This window comes from Rana temporaria, chromosome 12 (assembly GCF_905171775.1).
Source record: "Rana temporaria chromosome 12, aRanTem1.1, whole genome shotgun sequence".
In the NCBI taxonomy this organism is placed as follows: domain Eukaryota; kingdom Metazoa; phylum Chordata; class Amphibia; order Anura; family Ranidae; genus Rana; species Rana temporaria.
The window spans coordinates 29,112,034-29,138,867 of record NC_053500.1 but is presented as its reverse complement, the minus strand read 5'-3'; the positions used below and the strand labels follow the sequence as shown (position 1 = coordinate 29,138,867).

The 26,834-nt window shown below is 44.2% G+C and overlaps 1 protein-coding gene across 1 annotated transcript in view; it reads right to left on the bottom strand.

Moving 5' to 3' along the window:
* The window catches only part of MRC2 (mannose receptor C type 2), a 107,941-nt gene extending 82,376 nt beyond the window's left edge, over nt 1-25,565 (bottom strand). The window contains exon 1 of the mRNA XM_040330882.1: nt 25,410-25,565. Within this exon, the coding sequence (XP_040186816.1) occupies nt 25,410-25,506 (97 nt within the window). The 5' untranslated portion in view covers nt 25,507-25,565. The remainder of the gene's footprint in view (nt 1-25,409) is intronic.
* Between the last annotated feature and the right edge of the window lie 1,269 nt (nt 25,566-26,834).

Here is a 26,834-nt window from a genome sequence, read left to right as displayed (position 1 = left end):
ATTCAAGCCTATGGGGCCAGCATGGACAGCAAAGATCAGGCAGTAAACCCCAAAAAAGGCCTCAGCGCATAAACAAATGTAAGTAAGCAGGTGAGGAGTGGGAGTTAGCATAGTTTAAGTTGGGGTTGAAGGTATTTAGAAAAAGTTTATATAAAGGTACAGCCAAACTTTAAGAGAGCACACAATTTACTGTTCTAATTAAACCCAGAATTGGTTTACTCTGTGCTTAGTAGGAGACCTACTTAAAGTGGAGTTCCACCCATAAATATAACATTACATCAATAGTTTTAAAAAAATGTCATTAGTCCTTTAAGAATTTTTTTTTTTTTTTAGATGCCTTTAAAGTGTTGTTGCTAGGCAGAATAGTTAATCTTCCCCTCTTCCTGCACCTAGGTGCTTAAGCTTCACCGCACAGACTCCTGGGAATGTAGTGGGTGTAACTTTCCAGGAGTCTGTGCACTCCCCAGTCTCAAAGAATCATGTGACTTGGACAGTACAGGTGCTGAAACCTGATCTGAAAACTATTACATTGCTTGTGCAGTACTGAGCAAGTGCGAGATCTGCAAGGCTGAAATCCAGGAAGTCATACAGTCTGGCTTCATGATGCCCACACTTAAGATGGCCCCAGTCAATTTCTATTTTATAAAGTGTCTAAATGCTGTAACAACCTAACAAAACGGACCTTAGTTTACAGACTAACTTTACTAGAATACATTAAGCTTGTGTATTACAGGGGTATTTATATTTAAAAAGTGAAATTGTGGCCGGAACTCCGCTTTAAATGCAAGAAAAGAAAAAGGTTTTGTTAAGAGAAATGTATTAGCTGTGTAGCAATTGCTCCAGTTCTGTAGCTCTATTCATAGAGACAGCAGCATCTGATGAGCTTCTAACGTGAGGAAAAATAACTATTGAGTACAAATCCAAAACATACCTAGTCTGTGGCAAACCCATATTACATGTCTGAAGACAGTTCCCATCGTTTTGGCATCTGGAACCACATGGGTGAGTCTGGCAGACCAGCCCTGTGTAGTGTGATGGAAGTAATATATGCTTGGCGAATTATAAACAGTTGAGTAGGACAATTGTTCTCTGCTGGGGATACAGCCAGGGGAGTTCCTGGACCTCTTCCCATAACGCTTCATCAATAGGCAAGATGATGTTCTTACCATGGAGCTAGTGCTCCCCCCCCCCCCCTTTCATTTTTGAAATGTATGCTTTATTTGAAAAAACTTGGCACAGGAGGCTACCATCAATGACTTCTCCTTCTAAGAGTGCCAATTGACTTGCTGTATCCCTGTCATCAGAGGCGTATCTAGAGAAAATGGTGCCTATAGCAAACAATGATACTATCCCTTGTCAAAACATTTGAAACCCATCTTTCAGATAACCTTAACAAAAAAAAAAATGGATTGGCACTGATGAGCTGCACTATTGGGCACTAATAGGCAGCACTGATGAGCTGCACTGATAGGCAGCACTGATGGGCACTGATAGGCTGCACTGATTTGCACCATTTATGAGCACTGTTGAGGCAGCACTGACACTTATAGGAAGCACTGATGGGCTGCACTGATGGGTACTAATTTACGGCATTTATGGGCACTGATGAGGCAGCACTGATGAGGCAGCACTAACACTGATGAGCTGCACTGATGGGCACTAATAGGTGACACTGACAGTGCCCTGAGTTGCGGATGCCATGGGGGGCACAGGATAATGTTGGGGGGGTCCAGCCACTCACGAGCGCCCCCTTCATATGGTGCCCATGGCACTTGCCATATGTGCCATACCTTGCATACCCCACTGCCTGTCTTTGTCAGTCCAATGACCTGGCACAAGTATGCAGATAAGAATGCCTGACATTTCTGACTTTCCTTTGGTGAGCTTTTATTACTGATATGAAGACGCAATCAGGGACTTACTCTAGCTCTATGTAGAAATACATTTGATTTTATTGCAGTAAATACATAATTGGATTAAATTGTGTTTTATAGCTGCCTGGAGTTCAGCTTCAACATGAGCCTCAAGACTATAACTTGTATTTTGTAACTGTTTAAATTACAGTTGTGCGCAAAAGTTTGAAAACCCTGGCAGAAGTTTTGTTTAACCCCTTTAAAGGGTTTGCTATGTATGATGGAAGGCGGGACGAGGCTTTTTGCCACGTGACTGCCTTGATTGGCTCTCACGGTGGTCACATGATCGGAAAAGTTTGCGAGTTTCAGTGAGACACTGTACTGGGAGCGCGCAAGGTGCAAGCTCTCGACACAGCACTGTTGGTGCTAATGCATGCAAATATGCGGCCGCTCGGCGCCAAGGGGTTAATACAGAAATGCGCCAATGCCAAAAAAAAGCTTAATTACAATATGCCCTACAACACCTTCACGTGCCTTTTCGTGTTTTTTGTGGAATTGGCGCAGTAGAGGCTTCTTTCTGGCAACGCGACCATGCAGCTCATTTTTTTGTGTCGTATTGTGCTCCTTGAAAGCAATCATACCATCTTTTTCCAAAGCAGCCTGTATTTCTCCTGAGGTTACCTGTGGGTTGTTCTTGAACCATTCCTCTGCCAGTTGTAGCTGCAATCTTTCTTGGTTTACCTGGCCTTGGCTTGGTATCAACAGATGCCCAAATTTTCTACTCCTTAATATGTGATTGAACAGTACTAACTGGCAAATTTAAGGCTTTTGATATCTTTTTATATCCATTTCAAGCTGTATAAAAGTCTATTACCTTGTTACGCAGGTCTTTTGACATTTCGTTTTTGCTCTCCATGGCTCAGTACCCAGCCTGCAAAGTGCATTCATGTGAGAGCTACCAAGAGCAATTGACAATTATACATTTAAAAAGCCACAGATGTGGGAAAATAACTTTAATTGCCATTTTAACCTGTCTGTGTCACCTTGTGTGTCTGTACCAAGGCCAAACATTTCAGGGTACGTAAGCTTTTGATTAGGGCCATTTGGGCGATTTCTGTTATTATGATTTAAAAAGGAGCCAAACAACTATGTGATAAAAAAAATGGCTTCATATGATCACTGAGGAAGTTTGTAGAAACGTAACGCGTACGGGGGAGGAGCTTGGTCTGACGTCACCCGCTGCCGTCTTTTGGAAGCAAACAGACATGTTTGCATTATATGCTGCCATTCACGTGTTTTACATGTGAGTAGTTTGTGTTATGACACAAATAAATGTTATATCGGTATAACAGTAAGCGCTTAGATCTCTTTTTCTGTTTATGGTACGATATTTCTGCCGAGTTCTGAGGAATCTGAAATGAACATAGGATACAGTCATTAAGCCTGTGATATTGATTTCTGCTTGCATGACTACCTGGTAACACAGGAGTCCATGCCTTAAGGTGAGAGTAGCCAAGCTTATCAGAGCTGGAGGGATCACCATTATAATTTTGACGTCACTGGTGAAGGTTTTCTGGAACTTGTTGTTCACAATTTCGTTGGATTTCATCTTTGCATCATTTGGACTTTTTTTCATATATTCTTTGGATTTCTATTCATTTTGCATCATTTGGACTTTTGTTTACAGGGAGTGCAGAATTATTAGGCAAATGAGTATTTTGACCACATCATCCTCTTTATGCATGTTGTCTTACTCCAAGCTGTATAGGCTCGAAAGCCTACTACCGATTAGGCATATTAGGTAATGTGCATCTCTGTAATGAGAAGGTGTGTGGTCTAATGACACCAACACCCTATATCAGGTGTGCAGAATTATTAGTCAACTTCCTTTCCTTTGGCAAAATGGGTCAAAAGAAGGACTTGACAGGCTCAGAAAAGTCAAAAATAGTGAGATATCTAGCAGAGGGATGCAGCACTCTTAAAATTGCAAAGCTTCTGAAGCGTGATCATCGAACAATCAAGCGTTTCATTCAAAATAGTCAACAGGGTCGCAAGAAGCGTGTGGAAAAACCAAGGCGCAAAATAACTGCCCATGAACTGAGAAAAGTCAAGCGTGCAGCTGCCAAGATGCCACTTGCCACCAGTTTGGCCATATTTCAGAGCTGCAACATCACTGGAGTGCCCAAAAGCACAAGGTGTGCAATACTCAGAGACATGGCCAAGGTAAGAAAGGCTGAAAGACGACCACCACTGAACAAGACACACAAGCTGAAACGTCAAGACTGGGCCAAGAAATATCTCAAGAATGATTTTTCTAAGGTTTTATGGACTGCTGAAATGAGAGTGAGTCTTGATCGGCCAGATGAATGGGACCGTGGCTGGATTGGTAAAGGGCAGAGAGCTCCAGTCCGACTCAGACGCCAGCAAGGTGGAGGTGGAGTACTGGTTTGGGCTGGTATCATCAAAGATGAGCTTGTGGGGCCTTTTCGGGTTGAGGATGGAGTCAAGCTCAACTCCCAGTCCTACTGCCAGTTTCTGGAAGACACCTTCTTCAAGCAGTGGTACAGGAAGAAGTCTGCATCCTTCAAGAAAAACATGATTTTCATGCAGGACAATGCTCCATCACACGCGTCCAAGTACTCAACAGCGTGGCTGGCAAGAAAGGGTATAAAAGAAGAAAAACTAATGACATGGCCTCCTTGTTCACCTGATCTGAACCCCATTGAGAACCTGTGGTCCATCATCAAATGTGAGATTTACAAGGAGGGAAAACAGTACACCTCTCTGAACAGTGTCTGGGAGGCTGTGGTTGCTGCTGCACGCAATGTTGATGGTGAACAGATCAAAACACTGACACAATCCATGGATGGCAGGCTTTTGAGTGTCCTTGCAAAGAAAGGTGGCTATATTGGTCACTGATTTGTTTTTGTTTTGTTTTTGAATGTCAGAAATGTATATTTGTGAATGTTGAGATGTTATATTGGTTTCACTGGTAAAAATAAATAATTGAAATGGGTATATTTTTCTTTTTTGTTAAGTTGCCTAATAATTATGCACAGTAATAGTCACCTGCACACACAGATATCCCCCTAAAATAGCTAAAACTAAAAACAAACTAAAAACTACTTCCAAAAATATTCAGCTTTGATATTAATGAGTTTTTTGGGTTCATTGAGAACATGGTTGTTGTTCAATAATAAAATTAATCCTCAAAAATGCAACTTGCCTAATAATTCTGCACTCCCTGTATTTATTATTTATTATTAATTTTGAATATTTTTTGCGCTGCACTTACACCCTATTTTGTATACTATCCTTAAAGCGGAGTTCTGGCCACAATTTCACTTTTTAAATATAAATACCCCTGTAATACACAAGCTTAATGTATTCTAGTAAAGTTAGTCTGTAAACTAAGGTCAGTTTTGTTAGGTTGTTACAGCATTTTAGACACTTTATAAAATAGAAATTGACTGGGGCCATCTTAAGTGTGGGCATCATGAAGCCAGACTGTATGACTTCCTGGATTTCAGCCTTGCAGATCTCGCACATGCTCAGTGCTGCACAAGCAGTGTAATAGGTTTCAGATCAGGTTTCAGCACCTGTACTGTCCAAGTCACATGATTCTTCGAGACTGGGGAGTGCACAGACTCCTGGAAAGTTACACCCACTACATTCCCAGGAGTCTGTGCGGTGTAGGTTAGGAAGCTTAAGCACATAGTTGCAGGAAGTGGGAAGATTAACTATTCTGCCTAGCAACAACACTTTGAAGGCATCTAAAAAACATTTTTTTTTTCTTAAAGGACTAATGACATTTTTTTAAAACTACTGATGTAATGTTATATTTATGGGTGGAACTCCGCTTTAAATAAAAAATGTTTTGCATGATCAGTCATATTTTCAATATTAATGCCAAAATGTCACGATTTCTCCCAGGGTATGCAAATGTTTGAGCAAAATTGGAAATAAAAATGTCTGCTCTATGTCTGGTCACTCCTTCTCCTCGGCCTGACATAGCTGGCAATAGTCAGGGGTGAATGGGGACATGGCATGGCATCTACTGACTCTCAATTATGGTAAAATGGCATGAAACCAGGCAACAAATAATTTTGGGTGTCTGGGCTAGATGTGTTAATTTGCATAAAAGCAGCCTTACAACCGCAAGAAACAGATACAATGGTTAACAGCTTATATTTAGAGAGCTAAGCAACTCCAACATTAGGAACTATAGACATGTTTTCATTCTATTTCAATCGCTTTTTCCCGTTCCTATGAATTGTGAGCTGGCACCAAGTTTCTCACAGAGTTTCTGCAATGAGTGTGCATACCAATTGTACACATGTGTGAGTTCATATGGGTTACGGTGATTTAATTTAAGGCACAACGGGAAACCAAAAACCAAAGAGGAGGTAGAACAGCAGGGTTTAAATATACTCCTACAGGAAATGGTTCTCCGTGACATTTCTGGATGGCCAGCGGGCAATCAAGTCCTGGAAATGACATATGGATGATGAAAAGTACTTGCGTATAGTCTAGGTGAAGCGCCAATTTTGCTTTAGATACTAATAGCCAGATTCAGTAAGACCTGCCTAACGTTAGGCAGGCGTAGCGTATCCCATATACGATACGCCGCCGTAAGTTAGAGGCAAGTGCTGTATTCACAAAGCACTTGCGTCCTAAGTTACGGCGGCGTAGCGTAAATGGGCCGGCGTAAGCCCGCCTAATTCAAATTGTGTTTAATGTAAATAAACCATGACTCCACGTAAATGATGTTTTAAACGAATGGCGGATAGAATGCCTAAGATACGTCGAACACTGCCTACTACGTGAACGTAACTTACGCACAGCCCTATTCGTGTACGACTTACGCAAACGACGTAAAAAGATACGCTTGTTCCGACGTCCATACTTTGCGCCACCTAGAGACCAGCTTTATCTTTACGCCGGCGTATGTCTTCCGTAAACGGCGTAACTAATTGCGACGGGCGTACGTACGTTCGTGAATCGGCGTATCTTGCTCATTTGCATATTCGACGCGGAAAACAACGGAAGCGCCAACCTAGCGGCCAGCGTAAATATGCACCCTAAGATACGACGGCGTAGGAGACTTACGCTGCTCGTATCTTAGCCTAATTTAAGCGTATCTGGTTTCCAGAATACGCTTAAATTTACGACGGCGTAGATTCAGAGTTACGACGACGTATCTACTGATACGCCGGCGTAACTCTCTCTGAATCTAGCTATAACTAAATATACATTGCAAAGATTTTGTCTGTTGATTTTCCTTCCTGTTTTTATTGCGGTAAATATGGGTTAATGCAATTCTTCAAAATTAGGCAAATTGTGGTTTCTCGTAGAGGATGTGTCCTCAGTTACATAGTTCTGTATTTGAACACAGAGCAATATTATATTATAGGTACATTAGCTCTAGTCCCACAAACAGAACAGTACCATTTGAGTGTGGAAACCTACCCTCAAACCTGCGCAATGCTTTTGATTCAGGAAGACAGGAACCCAAACTTAAAGAGGTTGTAAGGGTTAAAAAAAATTTTTTTTTTAAATAACAAACATACCATACTTACCTCCACTGTGCAGTTCGTTTTGCACAGTGGCCCGATCCTCCTCTTCTGGGGTCCCTCGGCGGCTGTCTCGGCTCCTTCCCGCAAGAGATAACCCCCCTCTGGGAAACGCTCTCCCAAAGGGGGTTGACTTGCTGGCGCGCTCCCGTGTGATACGGTGGCGGCCAAAGCTGCCAAGTGCATCACTCGGCCCCGCCCTCTGACGCACTGCGTCATTGAATTGATTGACAGCAGCGGGAGCCAATGGCTGCGCTGCTATAAATCTCCAATGAGGAGCCGCCTCAAGCTGGGGAAAAGCATCGTGGGATCGCACCCACGGAGTTTCGTGGCTCAGGTAAGTAAAACGGGGGGGCCCGAGAGTGCAAGGTTTTTTTCACCTTAATTTATAGGATGCATTAAGGTGAAAAAACAAAAAAAAGCTTTACAACCCCGTTAATTCTCAGGCAATACATTTTCTGGTGACCTACCCTCATATCTGGTACTATTCATTGCCCATCCTCAAAGCCAACCATGCTCTTGCCAATGTTTGTTACCAAGAGCAAACAATTTCAGTGTACAATCCATGGCCCCAAAAATCTATCCCCAAGCTTCCTGACACACATCACACATCCCAGGAGCATGGGCGTCCACTGAAATTTTTTCAGGGGGGGGGGGTGCTTCCGCAGCGGTGATACACATTTAACCCTTTCTTCAAACACTAGCAGGGGTTAAAAGCGCCCTGCTAGCGGCCGAATAGCGCAGCTAAAACGATGGTAAAGCAGCACTTTTTAGCGGCGCTTTACCGATAACGCGGCCAGTTGGCAGTGTGAATTAGCTCTTGAGATAATTCAGCTTCATGCCCATATAAATATAGCCTAGAGAATGTACAGACCCCCCTTCAGCACAGACCCCCCCCCCCCTTTAGCACAGACCACTCCATTCAGCACAGACCCCCCATTCTGCACAGACCCCTCCATTCAGCACAGATGAACCCCCCCTTCAGCACAGCCCCCCATTCCGCACAGACCCCTTCATTCAGCACAGACCCCCCCTTCAGCAAAGACGGACCTCCCCTCCCCCATCCCATTCAGTACCTCAGATCAGCCATCAGCATGGCCGGGTCACAGCAGGTTTCCTTCCCCCTGTGTACACATAAACACTTGAGGGGGAGGCGGCTTCACTTTGCTCGCTGTGTGCTGTGTCAATTGCCCCCCCCCTTGCCCTATGGAGCGGACGCCCATGCCCAGGAGGCATTAGGATCGGTCTCACTACATCGATTGATCGGCACAAGCGCAGTGGGGAGCCTGGCTGTGATTCCTCAAGAAGTTTCAGCTGGCTCCCAAATCCAAATCCAAAATGGCGGCACCAAAGACCCACAATGATAAGAAGAATTAGCTGTGGGAAGACAGCAGTGGACTTGGACTGGTATGCGAAAGATTTTTAAAAGTCAGAAACTACAGTCTTTATAGCTACTGACTGCTATTTTTGTTTTTTAAATAGATGAAGTTCCTTCATAAAAAGACCCTGTCACTGGATCACTAATTGTATCAAAAATCTTACTATAGGATTAGATGTGCATTTCATAGGCATGCGCACAGGGTGTGCCGGGTGTGCCTGGGCACACCCTAAACATCCTGCATGGTGCCGATTTCCCCCTACTTCGTCTCTCCCCTCTGCAGTGCTGCCAGCTTCCCTCCTCTCTTTTCAGTGTGGAGTGGGAAAGGGGCTGGTAAATATTTTATATACCGACTCCTTCCTTTTCTGAGTGAACACAGTAAGTGATCTGTACTGATCGCCCCTGTCTTCATTCTTAACAGAAGCACACTAAACTAATCAAAAAATCATTAAAAAAAAGAATTGCAAAAAATAATAAAAACTGACACTGTCCACTGTCCTACTGGACAGTCTTTGCTCTACTGACACCGTCCACTGCTCTGCTGATATACACACGTGTCTGTGTTCTGGTGTGCACACCCTAATGTAATAGGCTGCGCACACCAATGGTGCATTTAATATATTTTATGCAAGTTATTTACCTGTAAACACCTCCCTTAGACATCCAAATGCCTTTAACCACTTTACTACCGCCTGGCAGCACGATAATGCTGACGGCGGCACGATGATGCTCTAGTTCTGTGAGGATGTCATATGACGTCCTCGCCTTGCCGAGCCACTAGGGGGTGGACTACAGTCCACCCGCCACATTGCATGAATCTATCTATGGGCGCTGTAGCCACCCCCCATTCAGATGTCCGGCCTTTTTACGGGGTGTTTGCGCCCCCCTACCCAAAAAAATTTGAGCACCAGCTGCCACTGATACCGTGGCATGCAAAAAAAAACATCAGGTTTGTCCTTTTTGGACTAGAAGAAGGTGTACTTTATTAGACACGAGGAGGAGAGGAGGTTGTCATCTTGGGAGGGAGGCAGAGGTCACATACTTCTGCCTTTTTGTTTTCATCATGTTTTGCTGTACAGTATGGCCTAGATTCAGGTACGGCCGATCTACGTTGCGCGGGCGCAGCGTACCGTATTTACGCTACGCCGCCGCAACTTAGAGAGGCAAGTGCTGTATTCACAAAGCACTTGGCTCCTAAGTTACGGCGGCGTAGCGTAAATGGGCTGGCGTAAGCGCGCGTAATTCAAAGTAGGCTGTAGGGGGCGTGTTGTATTTAAATGAGGCTTGACCCCATGTAGATGCATGGCCGAACGAACGGCGCATGCGCACGCATGCTCAGTATCACGTCGTATTTACGCCCCAAAATACGTCGGCTCAATGCCTGTGACGTGAAAGTAATTTACGCACAGCCCTATTCGCGTACGACTTAGGCAAACGACGTAAAAAGATACGCTTGTTCCGACGTCCATACTTTGCATGGGATGCGCCACCTAGAGACCAGCTTTATCTTTACGCCGGCGTATCTCTAACGTAAACGGCGTAACTAATTGCGACGGGCGCACGTACGTTCGTGAATCGGCGTATCTAGTCATTTGCATATTCTACGCCGAACTCAACGGAAGCGTCACCTAGCGGCCAGCATAAATATGTACCCTAAGATACGATGGCGTGGGAGACTTACGCCGCTCGTATCTTAGCCTAATTTAAGCGTATCTGGTTTCCAGAATACGCTTAAATTTACGACGGCGCAGATTCGGACTTACGACGGCGTATCTACTGATACGCAGACGTAAGTCTCTGAGAATCTGGCCCTATGTGTTTAACAGAACCACAAAAAGGAAAATCCTGAGCTATTTAAAGGGACAAAAGGCTTAATGAGCTTCCCCAAATAGAAATAAGAAGGCTAATTTATTTTTTGCCACAAAACAACAAAAATTATTATTAAAGTTCAATTATCCACTGCAATTTAAAATAATTCCAATAGTATTTTAATTTGCCATTCGATTTTCTCAAAATCGGGCCACTGTTATCACAAAGCGTTAAAAAGTACGAACGAGTTCAGTCCCAAAGATAACTGCAGTGAAGGATGAAGGATTTAAAAAAAAAGCCTGTCCCTCGGACAAAGTCACACCCAGCTTGAAGAGAAGTACGGAACACAGCCACTATTATATCATGACTGACCACAGAGCTGACCCTCCAGGGAGCTTTCAAAAACCTTGGCTGTGTTTAGCAGGGCCTGAGGGCGGAGATAGAAGAAGGTCAAGAGCCTTATGTGTTGCTGAACATGGGAGCTGCCTATTAAATAGCTCGGCGGTTAACTCGTTCGGTGCCGTTCATCACATTTTACCGCAATGAGACAAAAAAAAATATTCTTCTGGGCAAATGCACATAGTTGGTTTCAGTGGCTTCAGTGTGTATTTATATATACATATAGCCAGATTCAGAAAGAGTTAAGCCGGCGTATCAGTAGATACGCCGTCGTAACTCTGAATCTAAGCTGTCATACATTTAAGTGTATTCTCAAATTGAGATACACTTAAATGTAGCTAAGATACGACGGCCTGCGCCATCGTATCTTAGCTGTCTAGTTCCGCCGGCCGCTAGGGGCGTGAACGCTGATTTACGCCTAGAATGCGTAAATCAGCGAGATACGCCTATTCACGAACGTACGCTTGCCAGTCGCAGTAAAAATACGCTGTTTACGTAAGGCGTTTTCACATGAATGCATTTTTGTGCCTCTGCGTTTTTGGAAAGGGTCGGGGACTTTTTTTCCCCACAAAATACAGCGTTTTGCATGTAATAGAATTCAATGGACCCGCATCCAAGAAGCAAGTACCGCATTTTTAAGGCGATTTTGACGCGAATTTGCCACATTTTGCGTGTTGCGTATTTTTTCTCTTTTTTTTACACTGTATCTAGCTGGTTGCTAAGGAAGGGGCCAGGAAGCCGGTGCCTCGTCCTTAACAACCGAGGAATCATCAGCTGTCAGATCGGATCTGTCAGATCTGGGGGCCCCCTTCTCCAGAATCCGATAAGACCCCTGCCCGCAGCCCCCGACAACCACCGGGCAAGGGTTGTCGGGAAGAGGCCCTTGTCCCCATCAACATGGGGGCAAGGTGCTTTGGGGTGGGGGGCGCAGATCCTCCGCTGCCCCATAGCACCCATCCCCCCATGTTAAGGGCATGTGGCCTGGTATGGTTCAGGATGGGGGGCGCTCGCTCGCTCGTCCCCTCCCTTTCCTGACCTGCCAGGCTGCATGCTCGAATAAGGGTCTGGTATGGATTTTGGGGGGACCCCTCCATTTTTTTTTTACATTCAGCGGGAAGCCCCGCTGACAGCTGATGACTCATTGGTTGTTAAGGACATGGCGGGCATCTTTCCGGCCCCCTCCTTAGCAACCAGCTAGATACAGTGTAAAAAAAATAGAAAAAAAACACAAAACGCGAAATCGCGGTAAAATCGTAGTAAAAACGAGTGTCCAAAAATGCGGTGAATCGAGCCTGAGGGCTGGTTCAACATGGTTTCCTATGGATGTATAGTTCACATCTGTGCATTTTATGGAAAGGGTCAGGGACTTATTCTGGTTTTTGGTTCCACGGACTTCAATGGATCAAAAACGTGTATTGAAAATCGCAAAATGCACCCAGAATATGCAAACTACAACCTGTATTGGTGTGAACCTGGCCTCATACTAACCTTCTCACTCCCTCAAAGCCATCTCAGACACACGGTACTCATGGGCATGATGGAACATATTAGTTTTACATAAATAAGGTTACGAAGGTCTTAGGCCTGGTTTGCACCTGGAATATGCAAACTGCAACCTGCATAGGTGTGATCCAGACCTAAAAAGAGCTCTTTGCTTTTACCCATCGTGAAATGTTTCTTGTGTGACACCTTGGCAATGAGACACCTTTTAATAGGCCATCACCAGCTGATATTAATTTGCACTGACAAGGGGCAGGATTGCTTTCTAATTACTGATAGATTTCAGCTGGTGTCTTGGCTTTACGTGCCTTTTTTTGCTACTTCACGTTATTTAGTTGTTTCACGGGATGAATTTATTTATATCCAATTGCATGTTTGTGATATATCTTTTTTGTACATTTATTTGCATGTTTGTGTAATTTATGTACATCCCTTTTATTCAATTTTTTTTCATTTAGTAGAATATTCATCTATTCTTTAGCGCTGTTAATATTTACTGACACTTTGGTTTAAAGGGTTAGATATTTATTTATTTTTCATCTACATTAAGACTTACCTGTAGGTGCAAGAAATATCTGCTTAACCTACACGGTTAAGGAGATATATGCAGAAAACACTGCACCGATGTCTACGGCGCATGCGCGATAGACAACGGCGCAGGCGCAATGAGCACCCAGGCATTGGACTGGGATCATGCTGGGATTATGCCGGTCCCGTGCGCATGCGCGGGAGTGACGTCATCGCCGCCCCGGGCAATCACAGCGCCGGCGCGGCGATACCAAGAAGAAGCTCCGAGGGGACATGCCGGCGCAGGGGAACGAGGAGCACTTTGGGGGCTTCGATTTCAGGTAAGTGCCACATAATGAGCTAGTATGCTATGGCACTAGGACCCAGCGGTTTCCAGGACTGAACTGGTAATCGCTGCAGCACCCACCATTTTATGAGCCATATCTACCAGAAATGTGTGCGATAGGAATATTGATCAGACTGGTATAGACAGACTGGGGGCCGGATTCAGATACAATGGAGTATCTATCCGCGCGGCGTAACGTATCTCAGATACGTTACGCTGCCGTAATTTAGGGTGCAAGTTCCGTATTCAGAAAGAACTTGCGCCCTATGTTACGGCGGCGTAACGTATGTGGTCCGGCGTAAGCCCGCGTAATTTAAATGTGGATGGTGTGGGCGTGTTTTATCAAAATTTACTGTGACCCCACGTATTTGACGTATCGTGAAAAAATCCCAGTGCGCATGCTCGAAATTCCGCAGCAAATCGTCATTGCTTTCGACGTGAAATTACGTCCAGCCCTATTTGCGAACGACTTACGCAAACAAGGTCAAATTTTCAAAACTCGACGCGGGAACGACGTCCATACTTAACATAGGATACGCCTCATATAGCAGGGGTAACTATACGCCAGAAAAAGCCTAACGTAAGCGATGTAAAAAAATGCGCCGGGCAAACGTACGTTTCTGAATTGGCGTACCTACCTAATTTGCATATTCAACGCGTAAATATACGGAAGCGCCACCTAGCGGCCAGCCTAAAATTGCAACTAAGATACAACGGCATAAGAGACTTACGCCGGTCGGATCTTAGTCAAATCTATGCGTAACTAATTCTATGAATCAGGCGCATAGATACGACGCCGCACACTCAGAGATACGACGGCGTATCTGGAGATATGCCGTTGTATCTCCTACATGAATCTACCCCTGGTTGTTTAGCGGAGAAGCAAAGTGTTGTACCCTGAGCGGGCAGGTGAAAGGTCAGTGTCTGCTCCACTTATGCAGAGCGGACACAGAACCTGTAGTCATCACTCATTATTCCCACTACGCTGCATCTGATTGGTTAGCTTTAAGTGACTATACTTTGATTACCCATGTTTGCTCTTTGTGCTTTCTTGTATAAACCCAACCATATTTAGGTTTGGCAAACAGCTGTGTGTGGGTCATTGTTTAATTTTTATTATTAGACACGTCCCACAAAGAAATGACTAAGAAAAGCTGACTGCAGGAATTTTCAGCAGAATCCCAGACAGGAAGCCAACTGTGTTTAAGAAAATATCTCCCTCACAAATTGTATCACAAATGTCTTCTGTCCTACAAAACTCATAAATCTGTCCTATATTTACGAACCCTACGCACAGCGGACTCAATCACTCCGTGGGCTGAACCTTGAATACTCAGAACACTTCTGCCCTGGGATTTAGCAGTATTTTCTTTGTGTTTATTTATATAGTGCCAACATGTTCTGCAGCGCACTACAGGGAACATTGGACCATTCACATGAACATCCTCTGCAGAAGTTTACAATCCACGCTCCCTACCACAGTCATAAAGCCACACTGCTTGCCAGTTTGGGGTCAGTTCTGAGTAGAAACCAATTAACCAATCAGCATGGATTGTGCAAGGATACTGGAGTCACCGATATACAAACTCCATGCAGATTTCCTGTAATAGGAGCTGATCTCGGGTCTCTATCACTGCAGAATAAAAAAACTCTAAGGATCATAGGCATATGTTCCAAAATTATAGCTAAAGCTATAGCTATAGCTAAATATTGCAGCTTGTCAGTCTTGAGATGTAGTGGCTGCATTTGTTTTCTTTTCATAAGCCTTTTTTATCTTTATTCTCACCTGATGATCCTGCCGGTAGCACACAGTCCTCTGGTGACAACGCTCACTCATTATATTGTATCTATGGAGGAGTAGCACTGTCACTAAAAGTGTTTTTTTAACAGTAAACTGAGTTGATATAGTCAAATACAGTACTTACAACTCCGTCTTACCGTTTAGATGTTGATTGACAAACCTGTATAATCAGGAGGCTTGCGTCAGCTTTTAAAATCCAACATCTAAACAGTAAGACGGAGTTGTAAGTACTGTATCTGACTATATAAACTCAGTTTACTGTTAAAAAAAAGTGTGGAACGCAAAACTCTGGTGAGTGTAACAAGATGTCCGCTTACCCCTTCTCAGTGCATCCTTACTATGGACAGGTGCAGGGTGTAGCAAGATGGCGGCGATGAAATGTCACTTCCGTTACACGGTCGCCTAATCTGGTGAAACACCTGCACGACTTTTATTGATTTAGGGTCCATTTACATCTAAGTGGCAGCTGGAGGTATATTTTTTGGGGGGTCAAAAGACAATCCAAGGTCGGTCGGTCACCAGCCCCGCACTTACCCCATCTAGGTCTCCGGCAGCGCTTCCTGATTGGCCAGGAGGAGAATCAGGAAGATAATAGCGAATATTAATTTGCTATTGTCACACAACTGGGTGGGCTCAGGGTGCAGTTCTCTCCTCCCACCCTCTGGCTCTATTCACAAAAAAAAACAAAACCTTATTAGAATCCATGCGTCCGGCGCCCTGCATGTAGACTAGGGGGCTGGACGCATAGATTAGCGCCCTGCGCCCTGTATGGATGGGTCACCACTGCATCTAAGCATTCCATAAATGCGTGAAGAACGCACATAGTGCTTGCGGTGGCATTCATTGTTAATGGTACCCCAAAAACAGCCAGCAGACGTGCGTTTTTGCATCACAAATGCGCCCGAACTTGCGGTAATAAAAACTTGCAAAGCTCAATGTGTGTCAGCAAAGCCCCTTGTATTTTAACCACTTGCCTACTGTGCAATTTTACATCCCCCCGCCCAGGCCAATTTTTGGCTTTCAGCGCTGTTGCACTTTGAATGACAATTGCGCTGTCATGCAACACTGTACCCAAACAACATTTTTTTTTTTTCACACAAATAGAGATTTTTTTTTCTTTTTCACTGATGAGGCTTCACTGATGGGCAGTGATGAGGCTACACTGATGAGGCAACACTGGTTGGCACTGATGAGAAGGCACTTATGAGGCTGCACTGAGAGGTGGCACTGATGGGCGGCACTGATAGGTGACACTGATGAAGAGGCACTGATGGGCACTTATTGGCAGCTCTGGGCACTGATTGGCAGCACTGGTGGGCACAGATTTGCAGCATTGGTGGGTACAGATTTTCAGCACTGTTGGCACTGGTGGGAGTGCATTGATAATCAGGTATGCGTGATTACGTGATACCATCATATGACAGCATCTCAAAACTAGACGACTGCGCTGTAGCCGTCATTTGGCAATGTGGCCAATGTGTGTATGTGACATTATGGAAGCACGGGTAAACAAGAAGTGCCTGAACAAGAGCTTTCATGGCAGGATTACCAAGTATTATTTAAAAACTGAAATCAACTATTAAAGTTACATTAACATGTTATAGCTTATATGATATTTCAGTATCTAGGTTTGGATCCATTTTTAGACAGGCAAAAGATTATGCAATTTTCTTACCTTCAACCATGGGTTAAAGGAAAGAAAAATTGCTTGACTCCTCCCCCTCCATCAACACAGGCAGTGTCGATGGGGGAATATCTCCTGCAGCACTACTGTGTTCTGCCAGCGAGGTGCATGGGAAGTCCTCCCCACTGGCTGGATACAATTATCAGCACTAGTGACTAAAACCACCAACAAAATTGGCGTCCTTTTTTCCCCACAAATAGAGCTTTCTTTTGGTGGTATTTGATCACCTCTGCGGGTTTTTAGTTTTTGCGCTATAAACAAAAATAGAGCGACAATTTTGAAAAAAATGAATATTTTTTTACTTTTTGCTATAATAAATATCCCCCAAAAATATATAAAAAAACGATTTTTTTTCCTCAGTTTAGGCCGATACGTATTCTTCTACATATTTTTCGTAAAAAAAATATCGCAATAAGCGTTTATTGATTGGTTTGTGCAAAAGTTATAGCGTTTACAAAATAGGGGATAGTTTTATGGCATTTTTATTAATATTTTTTTTTTACTAGAAATGGCGGCGATCAGCGATTTTTATCGGTACTGCGACATTATGGCGGACACTTTTGACACATTGTTGGGACCATTGGCATTTTTATAGCGATCAGTGCTATAAAAATGCATTGATTACTATAAAAATGCCACTGGCAGGGAAGGGGTTAACACTAGGGGGCGTGGAAGGGGTTAATTATGTTCCCTGTGTGTGTTCTAACTGAAGGGGGGTGGGACTGACATGGGGAAATGACAGATCGCTGTTCATAGGGCTGGTCGGCAAGCAGTTAAGGAAAAAAAAATTGTACCTTTACAACCCCTTTAAGTGCTGTAACGATAAACTTATCTTCTCTGATAATTGTGTTTAACTACAATCAAGTTTGGTTGTGGAGAAACACATGGTGAGTTGACATGGTAAACAATGGCTGGAGCTTTATCTAACCCTTTGATCCTTCTGTTGACCGGAGTAAACAACCATAACTTGTCTAAGCAGTTAGGATTGTTTAAGGATGAATAATAAAACCTTGGCCATCAATGGTGATGATAAACTGTGAGTGAATGTGAAAACAGCCTGTGGGCTAGTAAGATAGTACATGGCTGCCAAGAGTATACAAGGACTTCCTGTGACATCTGTGGCTAACTATGTACATAAAAGAACATAAAGAATGGGCCAAGGGTTTTGGTAGACTTTAACAGTCATCATAACATTTGCTTAATTATGTGATTATAATTCAATAATTTTTTTTAGAAAAGTTATAATCAAGCCCCACCTTATGAAAGACACCAAGCCCTATCTGCATATATATTCTGCGTATATGACTAGGATTTGTTAAGCTCAACAAAGCAATCACATTTATATATTGAATATGCATTGGGGTTTAAGAGGGCTTGAGCATACTATTTAGTTTATCTAGAAGACACTTACGAAGGTACCTTTTAAAGTTGGGATTCTCCCTTACATTTAGAAGATTTCCTGACACTTCCTGTTGTATTTCTAGTGAAGGAAAGGGAAAGAAATCTCCATGATGGGGAAAAAGACAGCAATACATTTCTAGAAGAAGTTCTAACACTTCCCTCCTCTGTTCAAAACTAGAAAAAAGGATGCGGTTGCAGTTCTAATTGAAAGTGGTTGTACACCCTGTACAACCACTTTTATCTACAGGTAAGCCTAGATTAAGGCTTACCTGTAGGTGCCCGATGTCTACGGCACATGCGCTGTAGACCACGGCGCAGGCACACTTTAGAAACTTGCGATTGTGCTGTTTCTAAAGGGGGTCATGGCGTGACTGGCGGCTCCCGCATGCATGCGCGGGAGTGACGTCATGCGACTCTGGCCAGTCACAAAGCTGGATCTCGTGGCCCCGGAAGGAAGAGGGGTGAAAATGGACGCTCGCTGCTTGTGGTCAGGTAGGTCAGTGTAGTAGTCAAGTAGGTCAGTGTAGTAGTCAGGTAGGTTAGTGTAGGGGTCAGTGTATTGGTCAGGTAGGTCAGTGTAGGGGTCAGGTAGGTCAGTGTAGTGGTCAGGTAGGTAAGTGTATTGGTCAGGTAAGGTTAGTGCAGTGGTCAGGTAGGTCAGTGTAGGGGTCAGGTAAGGTCAGTGTAGTGGTCAGGTAGGTAAGTGTATTGGTCAGGTAAGGTTAGTGCAGTGGTCAGGTAGGTCAGTGTAGGGGTCGGGTAAGGTCAGTGTAGTGGTCAGGTAAGGTCAGTGTAGTGGCCGGGTCAGTAAGTCTAGGAGTCAGGTAAGTCAATGTACTAGTCAGGTCAGTATAAGGGTCAGTGCAGTGGTCAGGTAGGTCAGTGTAGTGGTCAAGTAGGTCAGTGTAGGGGTCAGGCAGGTCAGTGTATTGGTCAGATAGATCAGTGTAGTAGTCAGGTAGGTCAGTGTAGCGGTCAGGTAGGTCAGTGTATTGGTCAGGTAGGTTGGTGTAGTGGTCAGGTAGGTCAGTGTATTGGTCAGGTAGGTCAGTGCAGTGGTCAGGTAGGTCGGTGTAGTGGTCAGGTAGGTCAGTGCAGCGGTCAGGTAGGTCAGTGTAGTAGTCAGGTAGGTCAGTGTAGGAATCAAGTAGGTCTGTGTACTCACCCTGCCACCTCCACCGTATACACATTCAGGACAAAGGGGGTGGAGTTAGGGGCGGAGCCAATGGGCGCCAGGGTGACCGCATTTCCAAACTGCCATTCAGGGACACCCTCCCTTCCCAAAAATCAGCTTGTGCTGTAACAAATCACAGCACAGTGATTGGACACAAGAGACGGGATTTATGATTTCTCCAATCACAAGTAGGGGGCGAGATTGTGCTCCTCCAGGCATTCCCGGCCAGGACAAGTACTGTCAGTGAGTAAAGTGGTGATGTGGCGGCCTTTTTTGGGGGTGTCAGATTGGCCCGGGGGAGTGTCTATGTTAGTTTCATTCTGGGACACTGTATTGTCCTGGAATGAATTTGCCCGGGACAGACCTGCAAAATGCGGGACTGTCCCGGGCAATCCGGGACACGTGGTCACCCTAATGGGCGTGGCAAAATGAGGTTTTGCCTAGGGTGTCAGAAATCCTTGAACCAGGCCTGTGTATACGTTAATGTCTTCTTTTCCCATAAAGGCCCACTCACACTGTATGCGTTGTCCGCTCTGAGCAGCCCACGCAGTCCCGGTTCATTGACAGGGGAATTGACTTTAAGTCCTGCTGTGAACAAGCCCTAGATGTCTTCTGGAAACAATGACACACAATATTCATGACAAAAGAATGTCATTCTTTGCAGATGCAAATGAAGATATTCTACCCCATTAGGAGAGAGATGATTAAAGTGCGACAATTTAATACCATTCTGTTTACAAACACCGGACTTCCTGCTCCAGTCAGTGACATGTAAACGCGTGTCACTGGAGAGGGGAAGTTGCGCCAGCTGCGTTATATTTCTGAAGATATGCTCATGTCATCTGTCTCTGATTTTTACTGTCTGTATTTTATCAAGCCCAGCTGAACGCCTCTCACCCCCACGCCACAGCTATCCAATATATGGGCCAAAGCACAGGGGACTTTGAACAAAGTTAGACTCAAATTTAGCGTGACAAAGAATTTCATAACATTATAAAAGGAGCAGTATAATTATAAATACATGTTGGAACCTCAACCTTTGTTGCAGAATATTCATCTTGGTTCCTTTGCATTGATGATGTCACTATAATGTAAAAGCCTGGACTGCGACATTTGAAAAATGGTTCTCTGTCTACATGCACTCCAACAATGGCTGAAAGGCATTTCTTAGGGCAGGGTGGTGACATGAGTGGTCCATGCCTGTGTAATGCCCATTAAAATGGCCACTTATACTCTCCACCGGAAGCCCACGTCACAATGTAACAATGCAGAAGCACAGTTGAAAATGATTCACAGACAGCGGCGCACATTTATGCCGCCGTAGCGTATCTCCTTTACGCTACTCCGACGCAGCGCAGAGAGGCAAGCATGGAATTCACAAAGCCAGTGCTCCCAAAACTGCGCTGCGTTTCTAAGGCGTAAGCCGGCGTAGGTGGAAGTGGGCGTGAGCCATGCAAATGAGGCGTGACCCCATGCAAATGATGGGCCGAGCGCCAGACAGATACGTATAACGAACTGCGCATGCGCCGTGACATGGACGCATCCCCGTGCGCATGCTCACAACCACGTCGGAACAACTGCCTAAGATACGCCGGATCACTGCGTACGCCATGAACGTAACCTACGCCCAGTCAAACACACGTCCAACGTAAACCACGTAAAATACGCCGGCTTGAGTTCCCTGGTGCAGACCGTTGCATGTCTGCTGCTGGGTTACACCTGCTTTATGGGGCTTAACTTTACGCCGGACGTACAACTTACGCACACATCGCGTAGCCTGCGTCGGGCGCACGTACATTCGTGAATCGCCGTATTTTCCTCATTTGCATATTTGAATACAAAATCAATGGGAGCGCCACATGCGTCCAGCGTAAATATGCGCCCACTCTACGCCGGCGAAGGAAAGTTACGTCGATGGGATGAAGTCTATTTTTAGGCGTATCTTAGTTTGTGGGTCTGGCGCACAGATATGACGGCGCACATTTGTACTTACGTGGCGTATCTTGAGATACGTCGGCGTAAGTGCTTTGTGAATCCGGGCCGTTTACTCCTAAATTAGTATTAATTATTATTATTATTATATAGAATTTGTATAGCGCTAACAGTTTACGCAGCACTTTATAATACTTCTGTTCTATTTCCAAGACATCAGTTAAAGTAGATCTAAACCCAATCGGTAAACTCTCACATACGTTCTAACAGGTTAATGTATTTTCAAAAGTTGTTTTCATATTTAAAATAAACGGCTTTAATTATCATAATACTTGGTGATCTTGCCACTAAGGTTCTTGTTTAGTCTGTTCCTGTTACGGGGTGACAACGGTCTCCCAACTGTGCTCCTGCATTGTCACTGTGTCACACACAACCCTGGTGAAGGCTACAAGTGGCTCATGTGCAGGCATGGACCATCATGACCACTGTCAAGAAGCTGGTCCTGAGCAATGATGAGCAGCCAACACCGGGGCAAGACCATGCAGGGAGGAAGATGCTAAAAGGGTCAAAAGAGATCAGCAGTACTAAGATGCAAAAAAATTAAGATTTAAGATTTGTATTATGTCAAGAGTAGGCAACCACGGCCCTCCAGCTGTTTTGAAACTACAAGTTCCAAGAGACATTGCAAGACCCATACAATCACAGGCATGACTCCTAGAGGCAGAGGCATGATGGGATTTGTAGTTTCACTACAGCTGGAGGGCCGAGGTTGCCAACCATTGTGTAGGGTATAAAAAAAATGGCAATTGCGTGATACATGAGGCTTTAGCAGACTAATAGCTGGATTCAGGTAGGGTTACGTCGGCGTATCAGTAGATACGCCGTTGTAACTCTGAATCTATGCCGGTGTAAATTTAAGCGTATTCTGGAAACCAGATACGCTTAAATTAGGCTAAGATACGAGCGACGTAAGTCTCCTACGCCGTCGTATCTTAAGGTGCAATTTTTTTTTTTCGCTGGCCGCTAGGTGGCGCTTCCGTTGAGTTTGGCGTATAATATGTAAATGACTAGATACGCCAATTCACGAACGTACGTGCGCCCATCACAGTAAAGATACGCCGTTTCCGTAAGAGGTACGCCGGCGTAAAGATAAAGCTGCCCCCTAGGTGGCATAGCCAATGTTAAGTATGGCCTGTCGTTCCCGCGTCGAAATTTGTACGTCGTTTGCGTAAGTCGTCCGTGAATGGGGCTGGACGTAATTTACGTTCACGTCGAAACCAATACGTCCTTGCGGCCTACTTTGGAGCAATGCACACTGGGATATGTACACGGACGGCGCATGCGCCGTTCGCAAAAAACGTCAATCACGTCGGGTCACCACCCATTCACATAAAACACGCCCCCTCATCCTCATTTGAATTAGGCACGCTTACGCCGGCCCCATTTACGCTACGCCGCCGTAACTTAGGAGGCAAGTGCTTTGTGAATACAGCACTTGCCTCTCTGACTTACGGCGGCGTAGCGTAAATACGATACGCTACGCCGCCGCAAAGATACACACATGTACCTGAATCTAGCTATAAATGTCATTCAGCTAGGGTTTAAAACTACTTTAAACTTGGGGTCTTAGAAGACATTGCATGCTAACAATTGGGGTCTCAGTGATTCATACTTACAAATTTATGGGTCCTGGTGACATAGATAACATTTATGGTCTCCCAAATATAGCACACTCCTAATTGGAGTTTTAGTACAAACCTCACGTTTGGGTCTCATAGAGAGAGAGCACACAAACATCTTAGGGTCTCATAGACGAAGTGACTCACCGTTGGGGCTGCAGCACAAAGGGTCTCTCATACTAAAGACATATTTATACTTTGTGTCCCAAAGAAATGGCTTACTGACACTGTATTTAGAGAAAGAGCAGGCTGTGTGCCAACCTATGACATGAAGGGTTCTATAACACTGGCCTACTCATATTTGAGTCTTTATAGGAAAGGTTCTCTAATGGGCAGTCTTATGCAATTTGTGCTGCATCCATCAGTTGTTACGGAACTAGAGGACCTTGGGACAACGGAGGCGGGGCTTGGGGTCACAGGGGTAAAGGAAGATGGGGACTGACAAGAGGCTCAGGCCCTGTTCAACAACCATTGGAAACAATCTGTCAAAGTCACATCTGCTAGTGCCATTGCAGGTTAGAATGCGGAAATTACACTGGGCTTCATCTCCCAACACCACCAAAAGAGGTGGCAACCTAATAGGTTAAAAGCGATTGAAGCGGAACATTGCTTGGTCCTATAAAAAAAATGCCATGGGGTCCTCTGTATTCCACATGAATTACTGAACCTATTAAAACTTACATAGTAATGGCCCACTTTTACTTGCAATATGAAATTATTATTATTATTATACAGGATTTAGATAGCGCCGATAGTTTACGCAACACTTTACAATTTGAGGGTAGACTGTAGAAATACAATACACTTTAATACAGGAGGAATCAAAGGGCCCTGCTTGTTAGAGCTTACAATCTAAATGAATGAAATGTCATACTGACACATTAAATATAAACCAACGATATACTAGAATTTGGGTTCCCACAGTAATGACATTTGGAGCCGCATTGTGGTTGCTCTTACTGCCTACCTACCTCATTGTTTATGGACCACTCAAATGATCCCAACCCACCAACAGTTTTCCTTAATTTCTCACATGCAAAAAATAACTATTATAAAAGAAATAACTCCATGTTTAAATTTTGCATTGGCAAGGAAGTTTGGTCAACCGATTTGACATTGGAAGAAGGTGTACCAAAACAAATTTCTGAATGTGATATGTACCGTATGTAACATAAAGAACGCTGTTCATGCAGAATAAAAATAATAGTCACATAAGTTGAAAAAAGACACAAGTCCATCTAGTTTAACCAATAAACCAACAGTTAATGGGAAATTAGTATCAGACATTCAAACAAACTAGTTAAAGTGGAGGTTCACCCGAAAAGTACATTTTTAACCTTAGATTGATGCTCATTTTGTCAAGGGGAATCGGGTAGTTTTTTCTAAAATCGAAGCAGTACTTACCGTTTTAGAGAGCGATCTTCTCCGGCGCTTCCGGGTATGGGCTGCGGGACTGGGCGTTCCTACTTGATTGACAGGCTTCCGACAGTCGCATCTCTCGCGTCACGATTTTCCGAAAGTAGCCGAACGTCGGTGCGCAGGCGCCGCATAGAGCAGCACCGACGTTTGGCTTCTTTCGGCTACTCGTGACGCGATAGATGCGACCGTCGGAAGCCTGTCAATCAAGTAGGAATGCCCAGTCCCGCAGCCCATACCCGGAAGCGGCGGAGAAGATCGCTCTCTAAAACGGTAAGTACGGCTTCGATTTTAAAAAAACTACCTGATTCCTCTAGACAAAATGAGCCTCAATCTAAGGTTAAAAAAAATTTTTCGGGTGAACTCCCGCTTTAATTACATTTCCTCAGCTTTCTGATGACTTGGCAGATCCAGAATTTGGGCCCAGCCTTGTGCATAGAACATTCTAAACACTGGATTGGGGGAAAAAAATACAAAACTTTCTGCTTACTTTAGAAAATTGCACATAAACACGCACCCAAACAAATGCTGTTTAGGGATTATAGCTGGCCACGTTATTAAAGACACATTTAGTTGTTTAGGCGATGTCATTAAGACTCAATGTGCACAGAGAAGAAATTGTTACTTGTTTAGTACCAGGCTGTAACTTGAAGTAGTATCCAAAAAAGTTTGTTCTCCACCTCCCCCATTGTAAGGACCTTTATATTGCACATCTGCTTTCACTCAGTCCTTCACTCTTCTTCCCCCTTGCTAGGCCACCTCAATCCCCCCAAAGTTCCCTTCGACTAGCCAACAACTCCTCAAAAGACTTGATTCAAGAGAACTCTTCTAAAAGCCAACACATTCACAACACATTCCCAAAGTGGAACAGTGAAAGCAGTTGCAGAATTCATGAACAATGAGCAGGGCAGCAAAGTTATGCAGGCACTAGGCAAGCATCAGGGTGCATCCCCTTACCTGTGTTGGCAATGGCAAGCCTCAGATCAGTGATAAAGACCAAGAAGGTGCATTTTATAAAGAGAGAGATAACTAAATGCCGGCAGCAGAGATACATTCTAATACTAAAACTCCAGCTCTCCTGCAGAAGGATGCAGGGGTGAGTGAGAGAGAGAGAGAGACAGAAAGGGAGGGAGGAGGAGGAAAATGGGGAGGGCTAGGAGGACAGATGTAAAAAAAAAAAAAAAAAAAGTCTCAGCTTGTGAGTGTTAAGTCAATGGGCTGGACCAGACATTACGTAAGGAAGTGTGAAAAACTGGGGGAAGATCTGAAAAAGAGAGCAAAAACTTTCAGTAACTTTTTTGCTTTTACTTTGTTTTCACTCGATTGCAGAACAATAGAACTTTTTAGTTCCCTTAAAAAAGAAAGAAAAAAATCCTATTCCTAGTTTCGGAAAGGAGCCGAAATACATTTCTTGGTATCTCCTCTTTCTCTCTAACCACAGAATTCTAATACAGTTCAATGTGCACTGAGGCACAGAACAGGGGTATGCTAAGGAAAATATTCCGCTCAATGTATGCCAGAATGGACACCGATACGCAAAGCTTTATTTCAGCCTTTCTCAACCATTCTACCCCAAAGGAAGCCTTGAAATAAATGTCAGGTCTTACACATTGGTGGTCAGTGGGACAAATGCCCCTTACAATGGTGGCTAGTGGGAAGAATGTCCACTTTACGGTGGTGGTGAGAATGCGACCCTCATCCCGCGTACACACAATCATTTTTCGGCATGAAAAAAACATTGTTTTTCAAAAACGTCATTTTAAAATGATCGTATGTGGGCTTCACATAATTTTTCAGGTTCTGAAAAACGACAACATTTTTTTTCGAACATGCTGCATTTTTCTGGTTGTAAAAAATGATCGTGTGTGGGCTAAAACGATGTTAAAAACCCGCGCATGCTAAGAAGCAAGTTATGAGACGGGAGCGCTCGTTCTGGTAAAACTGCCGTTCATAATGGAGTAAGCACATTCATCACGCTGTAACAGACAAAAAAGCGCGAATCTTCTTTTACTAACACGGAATCAGCTACAGCAGCCCCAAGGCGATTGGAACTTCCCCTTTATAGTGCCGTCGTACGTGTTGTACTTCACCGCACTTTGATAGATAATTTTTTAAAAACGATGGTGTGTGGGCAACATTGTTTTAATGATGAAGTTGGGAAAACTTCGTTTTTTCGACATGCTGAAAAACAACGTTTTTTTTTTATGCTGAAAAATGATCGTGTGTACGCGGCATCACAGACAGCCAAAAAGTTAATGGGTGTCACTCAGCTCCCCCTGCCATGTGGCAGTGTTTCCCTGTAATGCAGGCACCATTTTTTGGGATGCCAATCCGTCACAGTCAAGGAAGTCCAAGCAACATCTGGAAGAGCATACCCTTATA